General features: G+C 39.8%; 2 protein-coding genes across 3 annotated transcripts in view; both read right to left on the reverse strand.

Annotated features, from left to right (window-relative positions):
• LOC138042490 (uncharacterized) overlaps nt 1-18451 on the reverse strand; it is a 20127-nt gene extending 1676 nt beyond the window's left edge. Inside the window, exons 1-11 of the mRNA XM_068888395.1 lie at nt 18010-18451; nt 16140-16191; nt 12359-12428; nt 11319-11651; nt 10364-10495; nt 7948-8082; nt 7691-7813; nt 5746-5874; nt 4445-4558; nt 2785-3040; nt 1-2083 (exon numbers count right to left, since the gene is read on the reverse strand). The exon at nt 1-2083 is cut by the window's left edge and continues 1676 nt beyond it. Coding sequence (XP_068744496.1) covers nt 1-2083; nt 2785-3040; nt 4445-4558; nt 5746-5874; nt 7691-7813; nt 7948-8082; nt 10364-10495; nt 11319-11651; nt 12359-12428; nt 16140-16191; nt 18010-18028 — 3446 coding nt within the window. The 5' untranslated portion in view covers nt 18029-18451. The remainder of the gene's footprint in view (nt 2084-2784; nt 3041-4444; nt 4559-5745; nt 5875-7690; nt 7814-7947; nt 8083-10363; nt 10496-11318; nt 11652-12358; nt 12429-16139; nt 16192-18009) is intronic.
• Nucleotides 18452-21937: 3486 nt separating this feature from the next.
• LOC138042491 (uncharacterized) overlaps nt 21938-25370 on the reverse strand; it is a 54968-nt gene continuing 51535 nt past the window's right edge. For both annotated transcript variants that reach the window (XM_068888396.1, XM_068888398.1), the window contains exons 33-35: nt 25196-25267; nt 24452-24481; nt 21938-23415 (exon numbers count right to left, since the gene is read on the reverse strand). In XM_068888396.1, the coding sequence (XP_068744497.1) occupies nt 23353-23415; nt 24452-24481; nt 25196-25267 (165 nt within the window). In that variant the 3' untranslated portion in view covers nt 21938-23352. The remainder of the gene's footprint in view (nt 23416-24451; nt 24482-25195; nt 25268-25370) is intronic.

The following is a 25370-nucleotide window of genomic DNA, read 5'->3' on the forward strand; positions in this document are numbered from 1 at the left end:
GTACCGTGATTTGAGCTAGAACTGGAATGCGCCAGTGAGCCCAAAGATCCTGTCTTCTTTTTAGAAGGTGCATGTTTGTGATGGACTGATGCAGAGTCAATTTCCTGCCTGGTGACTGGAACGAGACTTGACTGAGGAACCAAGCCATGTGAAGCCTTTGCTCCAGCACCGGAATACGGTGCAACTTCATGGTTGTGCGTGTGGCGCATGGGCAGCGACTGACGAGAAGGGTCTTGACAGTTCGGCAATCTGTTGACGTCACTCTTCATTCTTGCTTGAGAGTCTGCTGATCGCATGTTAGCGGGCATGCTTTGATAGTGTCTGGGTGCTCCAGAGGAAACCGACTCGCTGTCTGTTGAACTCCCAGGCTTCACAGCCATTAAATTACGCAGAGCAGCGGCTGAAGCTTGCGAGATGGCCTTTTGCTTCGAGTTGATTAAGGACTTGAGTAATGACACTGCTCCGAGCTCCCAAAGCAGTTCTTGGTCCTCGACGCAGCGGGCAGACAAGTTCCACAATGCGCCGCAAACGTTGCTGACCACCCGGAGGCTGGGAGAGCGCAAATGAGACATGAGCACCTGAAAACAGCCGCTTTCACGGAGAGTCTTGCGGTAATCAGCTCGCACGGCAATGTGCGAGGAAAGATTCCTCAATATTCCTCCGCTGCTTTCTACCACAGAAATGTTTCCTGATGGGCTGGAATAATTAAGGCACTTGACCAGGAATTTCAGGGCACCGGGGGAAGCACAGATCTCAGCTTTGTTATCCGAGCAATGGGCTGATAGGTTCCAAAGGGCACTAAGAGTCGTTCTCAGTGCAGGCTCACCATTCACCGCTTGAGCCGCAGATAGCAAAGCTTTTATGGCACCCGCATCACGTAGAGTCTTGCGACACAGCTCGTCAGCTCTCCAAGAGAGGTTCCTCAGCACGCTGGCGGATACTTGAACAATTTCTTCTTCCTCGACGGTTTCCAGCTGAGCAACGATCGCGTCGATAGCAGCAGGGAAGTTGCACAGCAAGCTCTTGTTTTTAGTATTGCCAAAAGTCAGGTTGGTCAGCGTCATACCAGCGTACTTTCTCAGACTGATGCTGTAGAAATCTTTACAGCGTTCATTTACCTGGTGGTCAATCTGCACGAGTTCCGCAATTGCTTGAAGTCCTCCCAGTTCGCAGATGGCATTGCGATGATCCTCTTCAAACGACAGCTTCATAAGCGCAGCTACAGCTGGTCCTGGTCCATAGTCCCTCAGTGGTGGATACCAACGTTCCGCGCACGGGTGTACTGGGAATCCCTTGAATTGTACAACGTCGCAGTGCTCACGCGCAATTTCCAGCAGACGGAGTACTCGCACCTCGCGTCTTCCACGCCTGTCTTCCACGTTCGAAAACACAATGTTGTGTAAGGCAAGTCCTGCACGCGCGCGGGCCTCCCGACGGGAGTTTTTGTCTGTGATATCCTTACCGTGAAGAAGATCAATGAGTAATGGCAAGCAACCAGACTGTCTCATAGCGGCGCAACTGTCCTTACTGTTAGACATTGCTAGGAGAGTCCTTGACATGTCATCCTTGTCGTGAGTTCCTAACATAGATAGGAGTGACTGTACCATGTCGATACGCGTGTCCAGATCGTGGTTGGTGGCAGCAGTGCTCGCAAAGCTTACGACGCTGGATGTTTCAAAGCCTTCCAGAGCGTCGTGTGGTGAATAACACATTGCTTCAAGACTTGATTGGCTGACGCTTCTGGTCATATTTCTGTTTTGAGTTGCACCTGGCGCGCCGCCACCGCTGGCGCTGGTGTGGTTTCGTGTTCCCAGGCTTGAACGGATGTTCTGAGGAACAGTAGCACAGCTTGCCTGCCTTTCTATGTTGCTAGGTAACAGCTCCTTGACTAGCCTAGAGTCTTCAGGCGCTTTGACGGAAGCTGTCTTGAATGATTCAGGGGCAGCTTTAGATGAAGTCTGCGCTTGTGAAGCTGTGGGTTTGATGCTGGTCACGGGAACATTGCTTGGATCTACAATGATGTCCGGCAAGTGAGGTCCTCTTTGCATCCCAGACTCATTAGGTAAAGCATCAGGCAGTTGACCTGTCCAAAATAAACAAACAGTTACAATCCACCTTAGCCAAGACAAGTGCAGCGCCTCTTCACAAAACAGGACCAGCAGACACTTTTTTAAAACCGAAAAACACAAAACACGACCAACAGGCACTTTCGTAAAACCAAAAAAAAAGATAGAATGGAGCTCAAACCCCAGATGATTTGAGTCGTCAACTTGGTTTGTGTTTTTGTCAAGGGGGAGCCGTTTTCAGCCGTACTAACAAGCAACAAATTACTTTCGACTCTAAAGAGCAAAAAAGTCTTTGTAAATATAATTAACAAATCGAAAGTGGTTCAGCGTTGTCTGTACTCTTATCGACAACGATATTCGTCATTACAGTGGTCAAAATTTTGACCACTGTGATGACGAATACTTAAGAGTACAGACAACGCTGAACCACTTTCGATTTGTTTTTTACCACTACATTCAACGCCAAAGAAAGTTTTTATTTCAGAGCGTAACCAAAATCATGACACAAAGAAAGAGCAAGCGTTGTCTATAACTTTCTCGCAAAATGATTGGTTTATTTTCCAAAATGGGCGTTCCTGATTGGCTATTACATTGCGTGACAAATTGACGCGAGCATGACGCATACAGCGTTTTCTAGACTGTTATCGACAACGGCAAACTAGCCAATCAGATTGCGAGATTACAAGCAATTGTGATAAAAATATTGATCGTCATTAACCTTTTGTTTGTACCACTTGTTGTGCTGCTAGTTGATCTTGTTCACCACTGAATCCATTATCTCTGCCAGGCACCACTGGTCCCACTCCAGGCACAGCCGTGCCGTCAGCTGATTTCTTTTCCTCACGCAGTGCTTGCACCGTATCAGCAGCCTCTGCCATTCCGGTGCCTCTCACTTCCTCCTGTATAGCCCGCTGTTGTTCGAGAGTCAGTCGATATGATCTACTGGATGCCGAATGATCTGATCCACCTCGACCCTGATGAGGACATTAATCAGCTCGATTAGCGTTAAAAGGATCTCCCCCACTGCCACAATCTACTCGCTCCCAGGTCAAGTTGAAGGGGCTGTGTCACGCAAAATGACGTAATTTTCACGACACCCAAAATGCCCAAAGAGTAGAATGAAATATTGCAATAACCACGTAAGGCTGTTTAACAACATAAAAAAAAATACAGAAAAGGGAAAGAGATGCATGGATCATTTAGTGGACACAAATGGACAAGATTGAAACGGATTGCATGTGCATAATTCCGAAAAAAGTCGGCCCAACGTTTTTCAAGTTAATGGCAAATCCCCTGTATAAAGGTGGTTTTTTGCTCAGAATCATCTTGTTTGTGATGTAACGATAATTTTATCAGTAAAGGAATTCCATGTTACCATTTTCAAGTTTCAAACTCGTGATTAGTTAAAGATTTCCTCGAAACACCCCAAATTAACGTGACATAGCCCTGTTAAATTCACTTCATTGATACTTTCCTTTGTAACAGAAGGTCAAGTCAGTTTTTACCACTGACACAAAAATACCGGCTCCTTTCAACCACCGTAAATTTAAGAGAAATTTCAAAACTAGGTCGAGTCAATGACAGGGTGGATTAAAACAAAATTTACCTTTATTATTCGCACTCGAAATAAACTATTCGGCCTTTTTTTCAAAGTGAGCCCACGTGAATAATTTAAACTTTTCACATGAACCAAAAGCAATTTTCATAAACATCACTGCGCTGAAAACTATTTTCGGCCGTGGAACATTGCCTAATCCCATGAATTTTCGACTATGGTCAGACATGACGACTGAAGACCAAAATGGCTGCAAGACGCGGTTGAGTTGAATAGCATGACTTAGCCTTTGTTTTGAGTTCATTAACTTCAATAGACTTGATTTCATGCTCCAATGATACAGATATTTATAAAATAATTAGGACAGTACCCGCACTCTCATTGGTCAATAGCTGTGTTTAGATGAGGGTATGGAAACACTGTGACTTCACACGAATTTTGATTGGTTATGTATTGTGAAACGCGCGTTTTGAATGGCTGGTGGGAAATGTGAGTGTGTATCAAGAAAATCTGCTTCAATCAAGAACCAGCACTTCCGTCATTTGTCGAATTATCTTTGCGAAATATTTTATAAAAGCGATACAGGACTTTTTTCCGGTCTCGGGTTTGCATAACTGTCTCGAATTCTCCCAACTCCCCCTCGTGTTTAGATGAGGCTATGAAAACACGGAAAGCGTCCACTATTGCTTAAATAGCACGAGGTTTACATGAAATATTTCAGACGGGAACCAGTGTTTCCCTTTGGGCAATCTATACACTCCAGTATCCCTGAGGAAGTAAACTTTTACTTGTACATATGCCAAAATCAAACACGAAAGCTTACCCCAGATGACTGCTGCTCGTCTTCCATCCAAGGAGGTGTCAAATAAATATTCTCTTCCGAGGGACGACGGGAGTTTTCCATTGATCTTGTTTTGCGATACTGGGCTGCAAAATCCTGCAAGGAGTGACAAAAACTGGTAAGCATACATTTTGTATACTGTAATTGAAAGGATACAACCTTTGTGCATAAAAAAATTCTCCTTGGAGATAAAGGAAAAATATCCTTATCTTCAACCCATTCTCGTCACAAGAGCCGCGGATCGACCCAAGGCTCTGGAAAACGCTATGTAGGAAAACATGAGCCGTAGGGTTCTTTTAGCCAAAAATTGGTTATTCGAACCTTACGGCGCCTGCTCACTCCTCGTGCTAACAAAAATGAACCAATTAGAGACGCTTTTGGTTGTTTTTCACGAAAACCAATCAGGGTTCCCCAGAGCTCCTCTCTCCCTCAGTAAAGAGAATTAAGAGCTCTGGGATCGAGATTGATGTTAAACCTACAAATGTACATGAAAGCGCACGACATCATGTATTCTATGACAACTGATTGCCTCCAGCAACTGGGCTTATCGCCTATGTTATGTTTGCTGTTTGAACTATCTGAATGAAGTGCCTAGAAATGATCTTGATATCTAAATGTAGGTGTATCTCCAGCATAAACCATTAATTTAAATTTTTTTGGAACCTCTCCGGGGAATGAATAGAGAAAACAGCTACTCAAGCAGATATAACAGTGTGAAGAATCCAATAGACCAATTTCGATATATTATTATTCAGTCCGAAACAAAAGGCACCATCTCGAGGCTCAGGGGAATAAACTCATACAAATCCTTATATTTATTCCCCAGAGCCTTGAGATGATGCCTTTTGTTTCGGACTGAATTTTAATATATCGAAATTGGTCAATTCACAAAGAAACTCAACAAGGTATTAATGTAGAGTACTGGAATTAATTATTTTCTCGTTTTCAGGACGACATTTAAATTGGGGACTTTTCCTTACAACTCAGCTCAGTAAACACTTGGTTAAAGAATGAAGGGGGTAGTTTCTAAAAAAACTGTGGTGCTGCGTCTGTGGGGAAGTAGTATACAAAATTTTGGTTTGGTTTTTCGAGCGTTAGCCCTTCGTCAGAGCGAATCCGAATGGATTCGCTCTGACGAAGGGCTAACGCTCGAAACGTCAGCTTTTAGAATCTCTGTACGGTGGCCAGTTTACATTGTCAACTCCGTGGATAAAACCAAATTTTTGTAAACACTTGGTTATATTGCTTTCTAAATTTCAGTTCTGAATAACGTTTGAACTCACTCTTGTTGAGTCAATCTCATCTTGCTCATGCCAGGGGGGTGGCTGACCCTGCCGCATTCTTTCCTCCATCACCATGTTGTTGATGCTAAAATTCTTTGCCACTGGTTGCTCTGTTACGGGGACATATTCCTGTAGGAATTTAGGTTCACCATTCAGTTAAATTCATATTTCATTTAATTCAGCCGCATGTCCGGTTGGATATGAGTTTAACAAACTCACTGAGGGACTCGAACACCTTGAATGTAACTGTGTTCATTCAAGTCCGATCTCTGTTGTCTGGCTATTTATATTCATTTGCACTCAACTCTGCACAGTCTTCAGGTTAAAAAAATTTGGAAATGTGACTTCTTCTTGACAGTAAAGAATTGTTTGAAAGAAAGCTTTTTGTCTATTTTATGCTTCACTATTCAAGGAAAAGGTTCTTCTTGAGAAAAGGGTTTGACCCTGAACTCCAGCGAGAATTTTATTTAGTTTGACAGAGAATACTGTAGGTTGCTTGTTTGCATGCACAGAATGCCTCTAATACCATATACATGTAGTTTATATTGCTTGTTTCAAAAAAATTTTTTGGCAGGAAAAGGTTTTTGTGAGATTTTTCTGCCTTTGTGGATTCATTGTGTTGCGTAAATACTACCTAATTTGCATGCGTGAGTCAAAATTTGATATGGGAGCATTCTTCAAAGCGATGGCAGGTATTCTTGCTTTTTAGTCATTCTGGTGTAAAATGAAGTTAATTTGGGAAGCCAACAATAAATTATTATTTTTAAGCTTATCTACTGCGCCTTAAGGTGAATTTTTGAGTTGTTGACCAAAGTCAATTTATGCAAGAATTATTTTACAAACAAGAAGCTATTTTTTTTTTAAAATAGTGTTTCGTTTCCAGACTGATAATTTGTTAGGGTGTTTGGGAATGAGTATGAAAATTTGAGGAGGACAAACAAGTACCAAATGCAACCCAGATTCTCCCATACAGACGTCCTGCTTGGTTAATAAGAGCTACATGTAATTGCAGAAGCGCATGACCTTGAAGCATGTATCTCCTTGGAACAAAGCTGGGGATTTTAGGACACCTATTTTATGCCCAAATATGGACAAAAATAAGATGAAAGCTGCAGGCGCGGGAAAATGCGCGAGCTACATTACATCCAATTAATAAGGAAGTTTTTACTCAAGAAAAACCCCAGCTCTGAACCAGAGTTCAACACTTCAAGGTCATGAGCTTCTGATAATAATAATAATAATAATAATAATAATAATAATAATAATATTATTATTATTATTATTATTATTATTATTATTATTATTATCATCATTATTATCATCATCATTATTATTAGAGTGGTTTTCAATTGAGTGTTGAAAGAAAAGAGTGAATTACTTTGGTTTAGGAGTACTTCACTCAGTGATTGGTTCAAAGTTCTCGCGCCACTTTTTCAACCAATCAGAAGTTACTCTTACCATTTGATGGAAATATATAAATCGATCATTTGTTTTGAATTTGTAACAGGGATCTCGTAGAAAGGCATGGTGGACAGATTAAACTTGATTTCCAGGCATTTATTTCACAGCAATGAGCGCAGGATAGCACTGCAAGCTCTCTTTCGCTTTGTAAAACTCCTGCATATAACTCACAATTCACATAAAATCCTGTTTAACGACCACAAGGTAAATTTGTTCAGAGGTGGAGCCAATATCAATCCAATTTAGCCTCTGGATTAACATTCAAGTCTACAAAGTATTGCTTCCCTCGCCTGCGTTTTCCTTGTTTATATTAAGTACATCTAGTTATCCGGAGAAATCCTTGACTATTGCTACGTCATAGCCTCGTTTACATACACCGTACTTTCCCTTTAACATCATTACTTTAAATTTTTATTACTATTATTATGTATAAAACAATTTAACTCCTTTTCGGCAAGAGCAAGGCCGCTTAAGGAGTACTGACCCCATCATCCTCTTCATTCCAAGGGGGAGACAAGCATATATGTTCATCAGAAGGTAGCCTGCTAAGCTGCTGACTTGCCAGGCCTGATTGAGGTTCTTGTTTTCCCGTTGTTTTGCTGTAATCCTGTGCACAAAACAAGCATTGTCATTTTACATGGATTCTTGCTCATAACGAGGACGCTTGGAATCTGTTGTAAGTGAGCACCAACCTTGAGGACAGTGCATTGATAAAAAAAAAATTAATACATGTGTTCTTACTCTGACAGAATCCACTTCATCATCATGCCACAATGGTGGTCTTCTTATGTGTTCTTCAGCTGCTCTCTGATAAATTACTTCATCCGTTCTTTCCATGTACTTTTCTTCCTTCTGGCGATCATTCCCCGTATAGTCCTAGAGTACAGATAAATTGTAACACAACGGTTAATACAAAGCATCTCTTTGTCTGGCTTGTCAATGCCTGGCCTAAGCAACCGATTGTACATGTATACTGTACTCCTACCGTTGGACTGGAGCAAGCAGGAATGAAGACTGACCAGGGTGGATCATTTTTACCTTTCACTCCTAATAGTCACTTACATGTAATTACGGTGGCCCAAAAGTGCCATGGCAATTTCAGTTTAACCATGGCAATTTCAATTTGACCACGGCAACCTCAATTTAACCACGGCAATTTCAATTTGATGCCGGCAACTTTACTTTGACCAAGGCAATTTTCAATTTTAAAAACGAATGTCCCTCCAATAAGAAGCCCCTATGTATAAACGGCCCCTCCGAATATAAGATATCAGCCCGTCGCTTTGAAAACATATCTGAAAGCACACCTGTTGGGGCTCATTTCAGAGTTTATGTTTATCAATGAAGGACCATTTGAACAAGAAAAGTAATCCGCAACTTCCCACAAAAGTTACAAAAGACGGGACTGGACCCATTTATACCGAAACTTAGTATATATATGTACATATAGATTATTTTGTCGCCGAGGTCATGCTGGACTGCATTATCTAACAGTTTATAAGTTACAAGAGAGAGCACACCTTGCGTCAAAAAAACGGAACAGTCTCGTCTCCGGGCCCGAGAGTTAAAGTTTGGTGTTGATCGGCACAAAGATGTGGTGTCCGAATCTGAATTGGCGTACAAAGATGTGGTGTCGGAATCTGAATTGCCTCACAAAGGACTGTCAGAAAAGTGCTTTCCATAGGGGTGGTGGGGGTAAAAAATTGGAATGCCTTATTATGGCATCTCTCAAAGATCCTGGGCAGAACTCAACACCATTTTTCTGGAGACTGTACTGTTTCAGCCTTCTTTTAAGAGTGCGAAGGCTAATATTTATATGATGCTGACTTCTAAGAATGTGTAAAATCTCTCTATACTCAAGACCCTTGTAAAACAACGACTCGAGAAGCGCTTTGTTCACTTCTTTGATTTTCCCGCCGTCCGCCATCTTCAATGCCACGTCAGTCGCGCAAGGTACCTTGGGAATATTTGTAATTTCCCTGACTGTGTCACGAGACAACTTGAGCCATGAATCAAATTGAAATTGTCGTCGTCAAAAATTGAAAATTGACGAGGAGAAAGTAAAGTTGCTGGGATCAAATTGAAATTGCCGTGGTCAAATTGAAATTGCCGTGGTCAAATTGAAATTGCCGTGGTCAAATTGAAATTGCCGTGGTTAAATTGAAGTTGCCGTGGTCAAACTGAAATTGCCGTGGCACTTTTAGGCCACCGTACGTAATAGACTTAAAACCTTTTTTAATGCCAGATGCTACATTGTATAACTCGTCAATGACAAGCCCTTTGGAAGCAGTAGGGTTCAACAAAAACTTCATCCATTCAAAAACTACCACAAATGCTGGTGTATAAACAACATCTGCAGTTAGACTGCACCCTGATTTTGAGCATTCCAATTAAGAAAGAAAAGTTGCAATGAAAAATACGTTAGCAGGTCATGGAAAACAATTTCAAATGTTGTCCAATAGCCCTTTTCACGGTTAGTTTTTCTCATTTGCATGACAATGTAATCTAACGTAAATGCGAGACAATTTCGGGTTAAAACTACAAAACAGCCCGAAATTGCCTCACATACATGCTAGATTATAATATTGTATTGCAAATGAGAAAACCTAACCGTGAAAAGGGCTATTCAGCATGTACCGGTATCTGATTTGCTGTAGGTCGATAATTAGGTACAGTATACTTTTTATCTGTTGTTCACAGCAATCATTGCCAAGACCAGGGCTGTAGCCAGAAAAAAAATTATGACTGAGGCAATGTCCATTGTTAAATTCTATTTTAGGTATTGATGATGAGTACATGGTAAAGAAAACATTTGTTGCGGACTCACTCGGCTGCGCCTCACGAGTCCACAACATTTTGACCACTGTGATGACGAATATCGTTGTTGATAAGAGTACAGACAACGCTGAACCACTTTCGATTTGTTAAATTCCCCTTCTCTTCCAGCAGTAAGAATAATACGGAAATTGCTGGCCCATTTCCTTAGCAAGTTTTCAAAAATCTACCATTTTTTCAAGCTCAAAAGGCTCCAATTTTTTCTTTTATCACTGACATAGAGAATGAAAACAATACCTGCCCCAGCGAGACAAGCACTTTACATTGTACATTAATGGGGTATTTAAATTATTTCTTTCAAAAACTTCTCTAAACTATTTACCTTCACAGAATCTACATCATCTTCTTCCCAAACATGAATATCAGGTTTTCCTTGTTTCTCTCTACTCTTAATTGGTTGACCATCGGCCAACTGCGCTTGCTTGGCCTGTCCTTGTTTACTTGCACCAAAATCCTTTATCAAAGAAAAACAGTGAATACCTTAACCCATTCATCCCTGAAGTGGCCCCCCACTGACAAGTAAAATTGAATCGTCTGGGCTTAGAGTAAAATCTGTAAGCCTCATTCTCAAGACAAAGGGTTTAATACAGGGGACTTTTTTTGAGTGGAACTAGGTGTAATGTTAATAGGCTTTATTCACTTGGCAGCCACGTTGGCCAGATAGGATGAATTTCCTACCCAATGCCTCAAGTTACAGTTCAGGAACAAGTTCTTGTGCAGCAAAACAAACAGTTTCAATTCCTTTGGACTTAAGGTAACATGCGAAAATCGATACATTTTAAAAAATGCCCAAGGCTCAAAAACTTGTTACCATATTTACCCGTGTATAATACGCGCCTGTGTATAATACGCACCCCAATTTTGGACTGCATTTTGAAAAAAAAAATTCAAGCAGAAAACAGAAAAATTGTTCATGCAAAACTAGCATGAAAAAAATCCATTTCCTGGATAAGAAAATTTGTTCCACTACTTACAACAGTAAAGCAAATAAGCCTAAATAAAGTGTCCGTCCACAAAATCGTCTTGTGTATCATCAAGGTTCTGAACACTGCTGCTCATTTTTTACACAGTACAATGTGCATACAGCAGAAGTAACCTTTAGACAAAATGCAGTACCTCCTGGACTGCAAAGTACACAGACAGTGATCCCTTGAGACCTGAGAGTGAGTTGCATTGTAAGTCCCACCAAACAAAGGATATGATAAAAACACTTTCTTTAATTTTCTAAACCAATAATTACAATGCAAACTACATGTAAAGTAAGCACAATTTTTTACCTTTGAGGAATCAGGGCTTTTTGTCTTCTTAGCAGACATCACCAGTGCATCAATCTTTGCCTTGTCTAAGGGATGTTGGTACAACCTTGGCGAAGGACTAGCAATACTACCACTTGCAGACTTTGTACTTCGTGGTAAAGAAGGCAATTTAACATTTGGTACAGGACTCTCTGTGTTTCTTTTCAACATGGGACTTTTTGTCTGTGATACTGGTGAATGTGGGATGTGTCCATTTTGTAACGCATGGGATCCTCTTGGAGGTGGTACCGGAGTTGCAGATTGAATACTCATTTCTGGGATGTTCTCTTTCCTTGGTGCTGGTGATTTTTTCTTCTGAAATGAAAATTCACAAAGAAACAAAACTTTTACAACAATATTATTATTATAATTATTATTATTATTATTATTATTATTTAGAAAATAAATGAAAATATCCTGCGTGATTGCTGTCAAAAGATTTATAATAAATACTGCCACAGTACTGTAATTATAAAAAAAATGCTTATAGGCAAATAAACTGTGTACATGTAGGCTTTTATTTTTTATTTGCTCTTAAAATCTTTTAACAGGGTAAGGGATTGAAGTCAACTGTAGTATAATACATAAGCCTTTTTTGACACAAGTCATATCACAATCATTTTTAATCAGTGATGCAGGATCCTAAGGCCATGAAAACCATTCACTTCATCCCAGAATCTTTATCAAGTGATGGAATTGGATATTAATATTATTTTTATCATTGGCTTCCATGTAAATAACACTCAGTCTGAGAATCGTGTGACAACAGGTCCTGAGAGAACACAGGGAGCTTGTACACAAAATCTCAGGTCAAAGTCTCAGAACCGACAATACATTTTGATGCCTGCTGGACATGTAAATTGATTGCTGTTGATGGATATTTGCAAGAGATTTTTATAGGATTTATGGTGGCTTAGCTTTGGCTTTCCCTTGTAAATACAATAAAAATTATTATCCAAATCTTCCACTCATATTGTACACTGTATCTGTGTGTACCATTTTTATAACACATTAAGGCTTACTGCAGACTGTTGATTCACAAGTGTTTCCACATCACTACCACCTGATTCTTCTTCTTCCGAAAGCTCCCACCTGTAAGATATACATAACACAATCTTTGATACTCCAAACTTTACAAAATTATGTAAAGGAAGGGGTCTAGAGTGCATGTGATTGTGGAGAACAAAAGATCATCTAAGTCCTTCCTTTGTACATGTAAGTTCCTGCAAGATTTTATAAGATCTTGTAGGATCCTTCTAAGACCTGAAATATTAAAGATCCTACAGTTACTACATGTAGGAGTAGGACAGGAATACAAATCCTAAATACAAATTGCATCTAACTGAGGATATGTGCATTTAAGTGTTCCCAATAATAATAAAATATTAGTACTGTACATGTACAATGTATGCATTAAATGAAGCAGATGACTAGTCACTTTGATAAAGTTCTTACTTACTTGCAGTACATACATGTACCATTAAGTCACCCAATTTACATCAGAGGTAATCACAAGCTGGTCATGATATAATGGAATCTTTGCAGATATCATTGTAAATTCATTTTGTTTCTTTAACACATGAGTTTGCTCACAGAGGGAAACATGCTTTTTACCACAATTGCTTGTAATCTCGCAATCTGATTGGCTAATTTGATGTTGTCGATAAGAGTCTAGACAACGCTGCCGTGTCATGCTTGCGTCAATTTGTCACGCAATGTAATAGCCAATCAAGAACGCTCATTTTGGGAAATAAACCAATCATATTGCGAGAAAGTTAAAGACAACGCTTGCTCTTTCTTTGAGTTATGATTTTGGTCACGCTCTGAAATAAGCACTTTCTTTGGCGTTGAATATTGAGGTAAAAAGCAAATCGAAAGTGGTTCATTGTTGTCTGTACTCTTATCGACCACGATATTCGTCATCACAGTGGTCAAAATTTGTTGTAGACTCACTCGGCTACGCCTCATGAGTCCACAACATTTTGACCACTGTGATGACGAATATCGTTGTCGATAAGAGTACAGACAACGCTGAACCACTTTCGATTTGTTAAATTTACAAATTGACTTCAAAAGGTACAAGAACTTATTACACAAAATTTAAGCTCCAACTTTATGCCTTTTAGCATTGATAACACGCCAGTTATTAGTCATCAAAAACTGATGAATTCTCAAGTGGAAAAAAAACGAAAGACACCATACATTCTTTTGTACAATTTGGAATTTTCAAAGCATCAATGTGCATAGATTATCTGGTATATCAGGTTCACATTTTCAGAGATACAATGTACAGTAGCTCATTCTGCAAAGTTTGAACGTAATGCACACTCTGAATGGTTAAAACTGAGTGCTTTACGAGAGTATAAATGCACGGCAATTTTGATTGGTCTATTTTTAATTAGCATTATTATTGTTAGCTTTATGAGAGTACAGTGCTGTAAAGCACTTAAGAAGCAGATAGAGCACTCAAGAGGTAGGGAAAACACTTCTCAGACTAGGTCTCATGGTAAACTTTCCCCATACACTTCTTTCATGCTCTATCACAGGCTAGGCTTCTATAGTTGTTAATACAGTGTAAGACTTTCAGAGTCAAAATCTCCATATTGAAGTGAGCTTGGGAGATTAAAAATCATTTTCGTTCATGCACACTTTAGATTGTAATAGTTTATGTTTTTATGCAGCTCATCAAATTTCAAAATTTCATTAGATATTGTTTTTAGCTTTATTGAGTCCCATACATTATGCATGTGAAGGTTGACCGCTTATAGCGGGGCCATGGAACTAATAAAAACCAGCCTACCCAGAAAGAGAAAATGTCAAGGCTGCGGATCAGAAGAGAAATACGATGATGATCTTTTGTTTCGTCAGACAAGTGATAGTAATTTGTAAAGGAAATGAATAAGCAATATTTGGGCGAGATTAAAAGGTAGAACTTTCGAATAAATTTACATAACAGTGAGTTATGGAGAACGAGTTCGTTCCAGTTTCAACAATGAATATAAAATGAACATTTTTGCAGAATGGCTGAAGTTGAGAGAGGTACAAGTGCTGATTTTAGGTTGTGGTGGCCTTTTCAAAGACTAAAACCACACAAGTTTCAAGCCTTGAGTGCAGACATCGCTCACATGGATGCTCTTTCACTGAACTACTGGGTGTCCAAATTTGTTTTAACCGTCTGGACACTGATGATAAAAGGTACTGCAAAAGTTTTATGTTGAATATTCCAATTTAAAATGCATTGTGTGTGGGTACATGCAGTTTATTTATCTGCTCTTTCTTCCCTGAAAGTTTATTAGCATAAAGGTTCATTAAAATTCAAGTGTATTGATCAGTGTTTTGATCAGTTTTTGAACTAATCGGAGTACATGTAACAGGGTTCTTGTTAAGAGCCGGTAACCGGTTATTTTTACCGGCTGTTCAAATAAATGTTACCGGCTGTTTCACTGAAATATTTACCGAAATTATCCAAGGAATGTTCGTCTGTTCAAAGGTGAAATTACATTTCGTTTATGGGAAAATATTGCTTTCCCCCTCCAACCAATCCTGTGAAGATATCTGGCACATGTTGTTTCGAAAATATACCATTTGCAGACCTTCCAACTCTCACGCATTTTGCGTGAGACACACGCATTTGATATATTTCTCACGCCCACACGCATAGACACCACTTTCTCACGCTAAGACTTTTACGCCTCCAGCGTCCGTCCTAAAAGCAGCTAAATCTGTTACATAAATCTGCACATAAGCGTAAGCTATAATGGTTAACATTGAAGTATAGGTTAATGCTGATAGCTAGTTGCGAGCTAGTCAGAAAACCCAGAACTTTTACTTCTTAAACGGCAATATTAATCAAAGAAGTTACATAAATTATTGAATGCAGATGTCAAAAAAGTGTTACTTTTGAGATTTTATGGGACATTTTTGTACCTTAAGAATTTTGTAAATCTTTTCTGAAAATGCAGAAAATCGCATTTCAGGGACTCAAATTTTCAAAATTTTTCCGGGGGGGGGGGGGGGGGGGCATGCCCCCGGACCCCCTAGGTGACTGCCAATGAAATAGCATAATCTACTTTCCTTTTGCTGAGTATTAAATTAATTTAGCAGCCGCTGGCATGTGACAGCGATCGATACGAACGTCAAGTTAAGACTTGAGCTTGCCAACCCATGCAGGGGCAGGTAACAAAGTTACCTGCTATTTTTGGTTTTTTACCTCCTGTGCAAAAACTTAGCAAGAACCCTGCATGTAATCTTGATCTGGATTTTCATTGGGTAGAAAGAGACACATACCTGACCAAAATGGGGAAATCAGATTGACACCCTGATGAATTATTAATGAGTTTGAGAAAAAAATTGTCAGATACTTATGCAATTTTCGTTGACGATCAAGAAATGAAGAGAAACAAATAAATCTCTTCTCCACTCAGTTTTGACCTGGATCATGTTTCTGTTATTGTTTTAGCTTTAATGCGAGTTTGCCACCATCCAATGAGGACAAAATTGGAAATAACCTAACCGAGTAAACATGGCCGACCCACATTTCATCTCCAGATCCCTGACCGAGTGTCTTGTTTTGTGGCAGAGCTGTATTTTGGTCACATCAACATTAATTTTTTTCTTCCCAGTTAAAAAAACGCAGAAGAGGTTATCATTTTATGTGGCATTTAAAAATATCATCTCTTCATATCACTATTTTACTTCACTGCTGTGGGCTTATGTCTTTGGTCCCTGATCAGTATAATGTGCCATTGTTTAACTCCTGAATACATCTGACAGGAAGCACAACCTATGATAATAATAACTTACCTTGGGGTCTCTCTTACATCAAGCTGGTCAATATTTCTATCAAAAATATCATCTAATAGAATGAGAAAAAAAGATGAAAAAGGAAATGAGCATCAAATTTCTCCAAAACAGCCTATATTAGCATTAATTCTAAACTTGAAGTAATGATAAAAACTGCTTGAAAGTCAGAGACGTCTTGGACCCGGCAGCGTTTCAATCATCTTTTGCTAAGAAAAAGATCAAAAGACATCACAGCAGGTCTCCCTAAACCAAAACATGGCTGGTGTTCCCTAAACAAATCTTAAGAGAATTATTGAACTTCATTCTCCTACAAAACATTGCTTTGGTTAAAACACATTGCCACTAAGCGAGTGACTAAAGTCCAAGAATAAGAAGCACAGCTGCTTGAAGTCACATTTTGCTTTGCTGCACTGACATGTATAAACCAAAGCAAACCTGCCACTTTGAAACTACACCGAACATTCAAAAGCAGAAAATCATTACATGGATAAATTTTATCCCATCAGTAACTTGTAACTTCACACCATAATTTATATTTATACTTATATTTACACTTACATGTATAATATTTATATTCTTTTTCTCAGTATATTAGCATTTGTTATTGCTAGAAGCCTAACAAGCCTCATTTTTACCCGAGTTAAAATAAATTAAGTCATCACCGTCATCAAGTCCACTATATGACCATTCCAGGTCATAGGCCCTACTGTAGTTGTTAGTTGACTAGAAAGTGCTAATACACTGGACAATTCATATTGCACTAACATGTAACCAAATAAAACTTGCCACCTTGAGACTACATTGAACATTCAAAAGCAGAAAATCGTTACTAATAATTAATAATAATTTATTACTTATATAGTACAAAATACATGTGGATATGATCTAATGCGCTAAAACAACGAAACAATTACATGGATAAAGTTTATCCCATCAATTCCAATGTAAGACACCATTAGGTCATAGGCCATACTGTAGTTGTTGGTTGACTAGAAAGTCCTAATCCACTTCATGATAATTCATATTCCTGGCAGAAAGTCACTCTAAGGAGCAACCACCAACACAAGTTCAGCTGTAGCTCTAGGATTTTTTTTTCTGTTTGTTTTGGTTTTTTTTTTTTTTTTGTCATGGGCTCTTCAGGTGTCAAGGGTTTAACTAAAAAAAAAACAATCCTTGTGCTGCAGGTGACACAAGTTTCTTTGCCATCATTTGCAACACAAGGCATTAATGAATGAATGCTCCATCTTTTTTAGAGGAAGAGCAAAATGCCTGTTTCAAAAAATAACTCCTTTTTACTCCTGTGTTCCTGTACAAACTGGTTGGATTTATCGGTCTCGGTTATTAGCTGAAGTCCACTTAAACACAAAACCATAATATCCCAATACAACAATACACGTCAAAAAATTAAATGGGATTTCTCGATATAAAAACAAACTCATACAATAAATTATCATAAAATCTCAGCTTACAATCCAAAAAAGTTCACGTTACGTGAAGTCAATATTTTCTGGTAAAAAACGCATATTCAGTATGGAACACAGCGCTTCGTAAGAATATTGGACGAAAATTGATGACCCGAAGAATGTTTGCGCTAAAAGAACATATAGCTGTGAAGGCAGACTTATTATTGGGTTAAATAAAGAAAACGTTGTGACAAACGGAGGAATTTTCGCACAAAGAAAACCATCTGTGAAAACACATTCGTAGTGTTTCATGCCCGACCCATAGAAAGATATTCGATAGACAGCTCCACAATTCCTTACGATTCACAGTTTTCGTTTATAGAATTGAAACGAAGCAGCCGCTTACACCTATAGTCAAGTAACTGCAGACACTGAAACTCTTACAAGTAAACAGTTAAAAAACCCACCTATTTCATCTATTTCCATAGCACGGTCAAACTCACTGTTGACAACAACCACAGACTTCACTGAGCTCTTCAGTCAATGAACGCTCGCTAGAGCTTAAAACTCAATAGTTTCCAACGTACTTCACCAAGAATTATAATAAAGCGGCTAGCTCAAAGAAGAATAAGCCAAGATTTCCTTCCCGATAAGTGTAAGAGGGCCGAAGATTGGCTTTTGAACCTCCCACACTTTCCGAAAGAGGCGACCGACAAAGAGCTACCGACACGAAGAATAACTTGGACTTTACCGGGGCACTCGACAAAACACACTCGTTGAGAACACAAAACATTTAAAAACTGAACACGGATTTATCGGCACGAAAGGCTTCCATCCGAATCTTTCCAAACACCGCCAAGAAACTCTCCAACAACAACAGCTTTGCAAGCCAGGCGTTAAGGCACATCCTGGGTCCTTTGTTTATGGGGCTCAGATCACATGTCTCTTATGAGTCCGAAGTGCCTTTCCAGCTTTTGAACTGTAGAAGGGTGGAACGGTGGAATTGAGGAATGCACGGAATATTCTAAAATACGGAATGTATGGAATATTCTAAAACGCAGGATGAGAGGAAAGTCTTTTAAAAAAGGATATAAAATAAAATATTGCATAATATAACTTTACTTTACTAATTTTAGATTTCCTCGCGACATGTCCTCACGGGATGTCCTCATACCTTCGCCAAATTTGAGGTCACTGGTCGGCGGTTCGGTGTTGCCTGCCTTGTCAATTTTCTTGACTCTCTAACTGGTGGTCGAGAAAAGACCTCCCAAAATGACGCCTAAAACAGCTCGGAACGACCAAAAAAAATAACGTAGGACTCGCTTGACACTTTGTTTGAGCTTTCATTGAATTATTTACTTTCAAACTTTATTGCCGAGCAAATCGCATCCACCGTAATGTATTTATCCTTTGACAATGTATTTATCAGATCGATAACAACAACGACGAAAGTGGTACGCCTGTGACCGATCATAACAACATCTGCTAGGGAAATCGTCTCATAAAAATTCTTTGACTTGGGCCATTTTAGTTTCAATAGGAATAAAACGCAAACAGCGGTTTGTAACCGCTGTTTGCTTTTTATTCCTAGGGAAATTGTGCATGAATTAAGCAGATTTTGTAACAAAGACCTTCAAAAAGGCATTGACTTAGCAAATCAGCCTGAAAAAGAAACGATAACATGTCGTACATTATGTTTTCTAAGGCAATTGAGACACTTACTAACGTATTTCTCCATTTTTCCTTCTATGAGTGTAGGAAAGTGCGCCTGCGATGTTTCGGCACAGTCCGAGAGGCACAAAAACAGAAGCGGGGAAACATATCGCCACATCTTTATATCTTTTGTCGCGAGGAAATGTAAAATTATCATCCGAAGTTATGTTATCCCACCCAGACTACTCACGGGTAAAAAATGCAATACTTATATCCTTTTTTGAAAGACTTTTCTCTCATCCCGCGTTTTAGAATATTCCGTATATTCCTTGTTTCAAAATAATCGATTTTTTCCGTGTTTTAAAATATTCCATATATTCCGTATTTTAGAATATTCCGTGTATTCCTCAATTCCACCGTTCTACCATTCCATTCCATCACATAGGGTCACCCCGTCAATATATTGCTCCGAAAAAAGTTAATTTCGGCCATCGAGGGTCATTGCAAAAGCCACGAATTATTTTATTTGTATCTGTTGGGAGATGAAGCGTAGAAAATGGGTAATCCACATTTGCAAACCAATGAGCCACAATCTCAAACCCCAGCCGGATCAACACTCAGGATCTTAAATAACTGAGGAGAAAGTGCTGCCTTTGTAATTTCATCTGCAAATGGTTAGACTTTCCAGTCTTCGCGGATAAGGACTATAAACCGTAGGCCCCGTCTCACAGATGTCTTCTATGTTCATAAGTTCCCTGTGGGACGTTAAAGAACCCAAGCACTATTCGAGAAGAGTAGGGGATAAAGTCCCGGTGTTGCGGCTGTCCTGTTCTCTCCAGCAGAAGAGGCCGGCCTGGCGGTGATGTCTCTAAAAAGACTTGTGGTGTATGAGGCCACCTAAGCAGAAACAGGCACAAGTCAACAAGGGACTTTGCCGAGTGCTGGAACATGTAGATGTGGATGTAGATGAATCTCATTTTTTAAATTTGCTGGAGGACTATTTTCGTTCCATACGGTATGTTGTAGAAGAAACAAAAATACTCCTTTAGGTATTAAAAAAAGATTTTCGTTTCGGCCGTTGCACAAGCCAGTCTATAAGAGAAAAAGAAGAACCTTTTCTTTCTGCGATGGTAATACGCCTTATTCCAAAATGGCCGCCATTTTAGTGGAGGGCGAAAAGACCTGAAAAGTGAAGGTTAGGGTTGCAGGTCAATGTTTTACTTTTACTGAAACAACCCGAACGGTTACAAAAATGCTAACCTTAGGCTTAAATATTATTTTTTAGGCCTAATGTTAGCATTCGTAAAGTTTGGAGTTGTTTCAGCTAAGGTGACACAGTGAGCTGCAAATCTAACCTGCCATCTGCACGGTTTACACCCTCCATCATTTTAGTATTTTTTTGCTTGATTGCAAATTGGCCCTTTTAGCCTCGTTCAAGGTTAAATCTTTTTTTTGAATTTTACGTTTGAATGAAAGCGAGGACAAAAGGGCCAATGAGAACACTAAAATGGCGGCCATTTTGGAATAAGGTGTATGCAAGCTTCTAGCGTGTGGCGCTGTTTATAGAAATGACGACGCCCACGCTGGCAACAGCAACGCCACGAGTTTGTAAAACTTTTTAACTTTTAATAAAATCATTGGTTGAAAAAAGGAAAAATAATCGTGCTGCATGTGCAGTACGCATTTCAGCGCATAGTTTTGCGTTAATCTTCATAACAACGACTTGAAATGACCAAATGTGAGGTTTTGACGACAACTTGAGTTTAGAAATCATGTGAACCTGTCGTTTTCTATTTTTACTCCGAAACCGCTCGTACTCAATCTATTTTTGGAATACTTCACCCACATTGTGCGACGACGTGAACAAGATGGAATAATCGTGATGTACAATCGATATTAAATAGCTATTTCGTCAACGTCGCCGTAAATTCCCCAGCTATAGTCCAAATAGACACAAGGGTTGGAAGAACCCGTCCCGAATCGCGGGAGTGAGACACGATTGACTTTGCCTCACGGAGTGCGAGATTTTTCAGCCAATCACCAAGCATAGCAGTGCTAAACCAAAGCAGGGGTGGAGCAGGTGCCTTTCTCCGGGAACTCCGGCTTTTTCCTCTTATGTAAATCAGCATTTGATTTGTTCCGCTCTAATTTGTGACCTCCCCACTAAGAGCACTTGGGTTCGGTTGGAGACTTTAAATTGTGATAAAAATATGGACAATGAAAATAGGGGCCAAAAAAGTTACGGGGCTTTCAGAAATATCACTCTCAGACTTTCGAGTGGGCATTTGAGAGTTTAAACAACAGGCCAAAACAATAGTTGGGGAAACTCACGTAAAAACCACATCGGTCCAAGCCTGCCTAATTCCCATGACCTCTCCAAAGAGAGAAGTCCTAGGAACAAGGTTGAGTTATATTGTGGGGCCTACAGGTTTACCGAGTGCTTGGGTAAATGGGTCCAAGTAGAGTTGCGACCTCACTTCACTGTTCAACAAACCGAGCGTTCAAATTTCCCATTTTAATACTCTGTCACTTGTTCGGCACCGTGAAGAAGTTCACTCGAGGAAACCCAGAAAGCAGTCACTGTCGTCAACAATGAAGGGAGTGTTTCATGTTAGAAATACGAGCAGCAGAATGAAATAATATATAAGGAGACATGACCAGAAAAAACCTGTAGGATGCCTCAAAACATCTGAGATAACTCAAGGGGAAATTGTGCTCGCTTCTTCAAAGCAAAACATAGCATTGACGTTGAACACTTTCCATTTAATGCGTTGTCAACTACTGCATACAAAAATACGTTCAGCAAACAGATATCACCAAATTTAAGTCGGTTAGGTCTATTTCACATTTTTATACTGTTTACAAAAACGTTTCTAGTACAAAAGAGGCGAGAGGAAGATTACAAATGCAACTTCGAAGTGTCGCCAGATGGGAAAAAGGAAATAGAAAAACCTATTGACAATACACTTTAAATCTAAAAAGTTTCAAGAGCTGACGTACTCTCACTATTGCTACTGTTCTGCAGTACAAACAAAAAAAGGCACAATACCGCATTTCAATGAGAGTAAACTCCGCGCTCCACGAAAACTGACTTTTACAGTGCAACAATCATTGTTTTACTCAGTGTATAAGCGATCTGTAATTTTAAACTAGTCATTTTGAAGAATATAAACAATTTCTCAAATTCAAAATTTAAACTCCCGGTAGGGTTTTTCGGAAAACCGATAACTTGGATAAGTAATAAATTCTCTCTGACTTCCCAATTTTTGAGAAATTTTCCCATCTTTTTTGGCTTCTATTTTTCGCAATCTTTGTAAGGATAATTAATAATTTAATTTTTATTAAAAGAAACACGGAGCGGTTGCTTCAAGCGGAAAAAACTAAGCCAAACCAAGTCCTACAAAACATCTTAAACGTTGCCACCGCACGAGCTGTTTTTGGTATTGCGTGATGCCTTTGGGCAAGTTTTCCCACTTCTCCCTCGCGTGACAAAGAGCGCGCGACAAAGATATCTTCTGTACGTTCGCTGGCAACCGCTGCACTGAATATAACGCATAAAGCTGATGATTCTTTCAAAATCTGCCGTCAGTGCTCTTTTTTGCTAGGGAACCAACCCTTTAACTTTGAGAGGGAGTTAATCACGAATGGAAAAAAATATTAACCCTTGTTCAGAAAGAAGTATGCATTTGCTGTTGGCATGGGAATGATAGGAGTTAAGATGAAAGATCTTGTTTAAGTAAAAAGAGGAAATTTCAAATCCTTTTTTTTTTTTTTTTTCTTTAACGCTTTTTCATCCGTCAAGCCCATCAACCAAAACAATTAAGCGGTCACTTAGCGGCGACTAAAACAGTATCACCCAAGATCATTTTTCATTCGAGAGTAGCTCTTGCATTTCCAGCTAGGCTTGGAAACACCTGGCTGGTCAAGAGGTTTCGACCTAACGAGGTTGGCATCCAGTTTTCAACCGTACTACGTTGAAACAATCCCTCTCAACAGATCCTTGACTGTGGCAACTGTTTTTTCCTCCTTTTGATCCGTCAACGGCGCACGATACAACATCGGGAGAACGCAATCTAGGCGCTCACCGCCTTCGCCGGCCCCAAAGTCACCGCGCGCCGTTTATGGACCGCCCGCTGGTGAACTCGCTCGGTAAACCTTCACATCACATTGCACACAGAGCTTTTGGCAGCGGTTTTCGTCTGCCGCGCAGAATTCTGTCGCTGAAAAGCAAATGGAAAAAGGAATTAGATTTATATTACTACTACTGCCTTAGTCATCTCATAAAACAATTTTTGCCTTCAGTTGCTTTACAAAACTATATACGCCTAAGGCCATTGCCTCATTTTCCTGTCGTAGCAAGCCGGCCGAGAAGAACAACCTCATATGCGGTAGAGCGAGCTCTGGAGCCTGACCCATTCCAACTGCGGTCAGTGTAGAATAAATAGACTGTACTCCAGGGGTAAAATACAGACAAAGAACCTTGAAAATGCAGACTGCGGAAACAGCCCAAACCCTTTACTAATGCTAACCTTAAGCTTAGCATCAGGAAAGAGTTTGGGGTTTTTTTACCCTCAGTGTGTATTTTCCCTTGTTCTTCAGTCTAAACGTTACGCTGACCGTTCCTACAGTATATTTTAGTCTTTCTGACAACGAAGCGAACCGTAACAGACAGAAATAGTTTTTTTTGCCGGCACGGACAGAAGGAGTGGTAACGTGAGAGAGAGAGATTATGGGTATAACTGTCAGATATGCGTTAAGATTCGAAAAGCATCCTAGGTCAGCAACAATTCTGCTCCCAAGTTAAGTTTGATTTAAGTGTGTATTGTTAATTTCCGTGATTCGTTATCGTAACTCAGACACCAAAGTTAGCGGCACCGCAGTTGGTGGGGGTATACGTCCTCTTTTTTGGAGATTTTCGCATCCGGCGGTGTCGTATTAATTTAGTGTGAATTGGTTTGTCCCTGGAGACATATGTTTGTATGAATGGTGAGCAATAGTTACTTTATCAGTGTTCCTACAATAAACCGGCGTATGAGGTCTTTGCTGACCTACAGGCCCCTGTATCTACACTATTGTATGCACCACCACATTGGTAGTGTAAGCAAAATCTAACGTTGAAAACGAAAACCGCGAACTCTCGATGGATCCAATACGAGCGAAGTGAAAAGTCACATAATCCATATTTTCGGTAAATATGGGAAAGGAATTTAATCACTTAAGCTTCTTTTGATACCAGACCACTATATTTACGCTCACCTTTTCCTTAGCTTGCTGCCTTAGCTGTTCCTGAGGACACAATGAAAATATAAGTATAAGCCAATTAGCCGACCGAAGACCGCTGCTGCTGAAGAGAAGCTTATGGGGGTTCAGACAGGACACAACAAACCAGTAAACTGAAACGCTAACAACTTAACAACTGACACGAACTGGAGATTTCCTTTGTCTTTTTCGAACTAACGCCCAGGTCAAAAGACCAGGCGGTATCGTTAAACATCATGTTTGAACAAGAGATGCATCAATCGATCATGGCTCGGGTGTCCTTCGAGAGATTCCGAGAGTCGGGAATATAAGCTCGGATGGTCACCCACTTAGTGGGAACAAGGCCTTATATATTAAACCTCGCCTCAGAGTGACCGATGTCCCACATTCTGCTTGGGCCAAAAATGTCCACAGATTGCATGGCATTCTCGCAATCGTCAGGAGGAGACGGTTAAAATGAATGAAGAGATGTAACAACCGGGAGTGATAAACACAACGTTTGGGAAAACAAAGTTTGATTAACCACAAAATATAGGATAAAAATACTGACGGAAAACAATTTAACTCCAAAGTCGAGACAGGCAGTTAAATATTCCAAGATGATCTTCCAACACGATGTAATGCAAAAATGTTTGCTCGCTTAGCTGGGGTTCAATGACTCCATCTGAAGACCCGCCTTCACTGAATGCGGAAAATGGTGTCAAGTCGCCAAACTAGGACAAAAAACCCCAGTGCACTAACCTGTTGCATTCGAGCCAATTGTTCCTGGAGTGATATCACCACACTTAAATTGCCTTGAAGCTTGTCAGATTGCTGGAAAGAAAAGGAAAGGAATGGAACTTTTAAGTGTCTAATCTTCAAGCGCTGGAGCACTAATTGGGGACACTGTAAACTCAAATCAAATCAAGTGTTGGTT

Source organism: Montipora capricornis, chromosome 3 (genome assembly GCF_036669925.1).
Source record: "Montipora capricornis isolate CH-2021 chromosome 3, ASM3666992v2, whole genome shotgun sequence".
In the NCBI taxonomy this organism is placed as follows: domain Eukaryota; kingdom Metazoa; phylum Cnidaria; class Anthozoa; order Scleractinia; family Acroporidae; genus Montipora; species Montipora capricornis.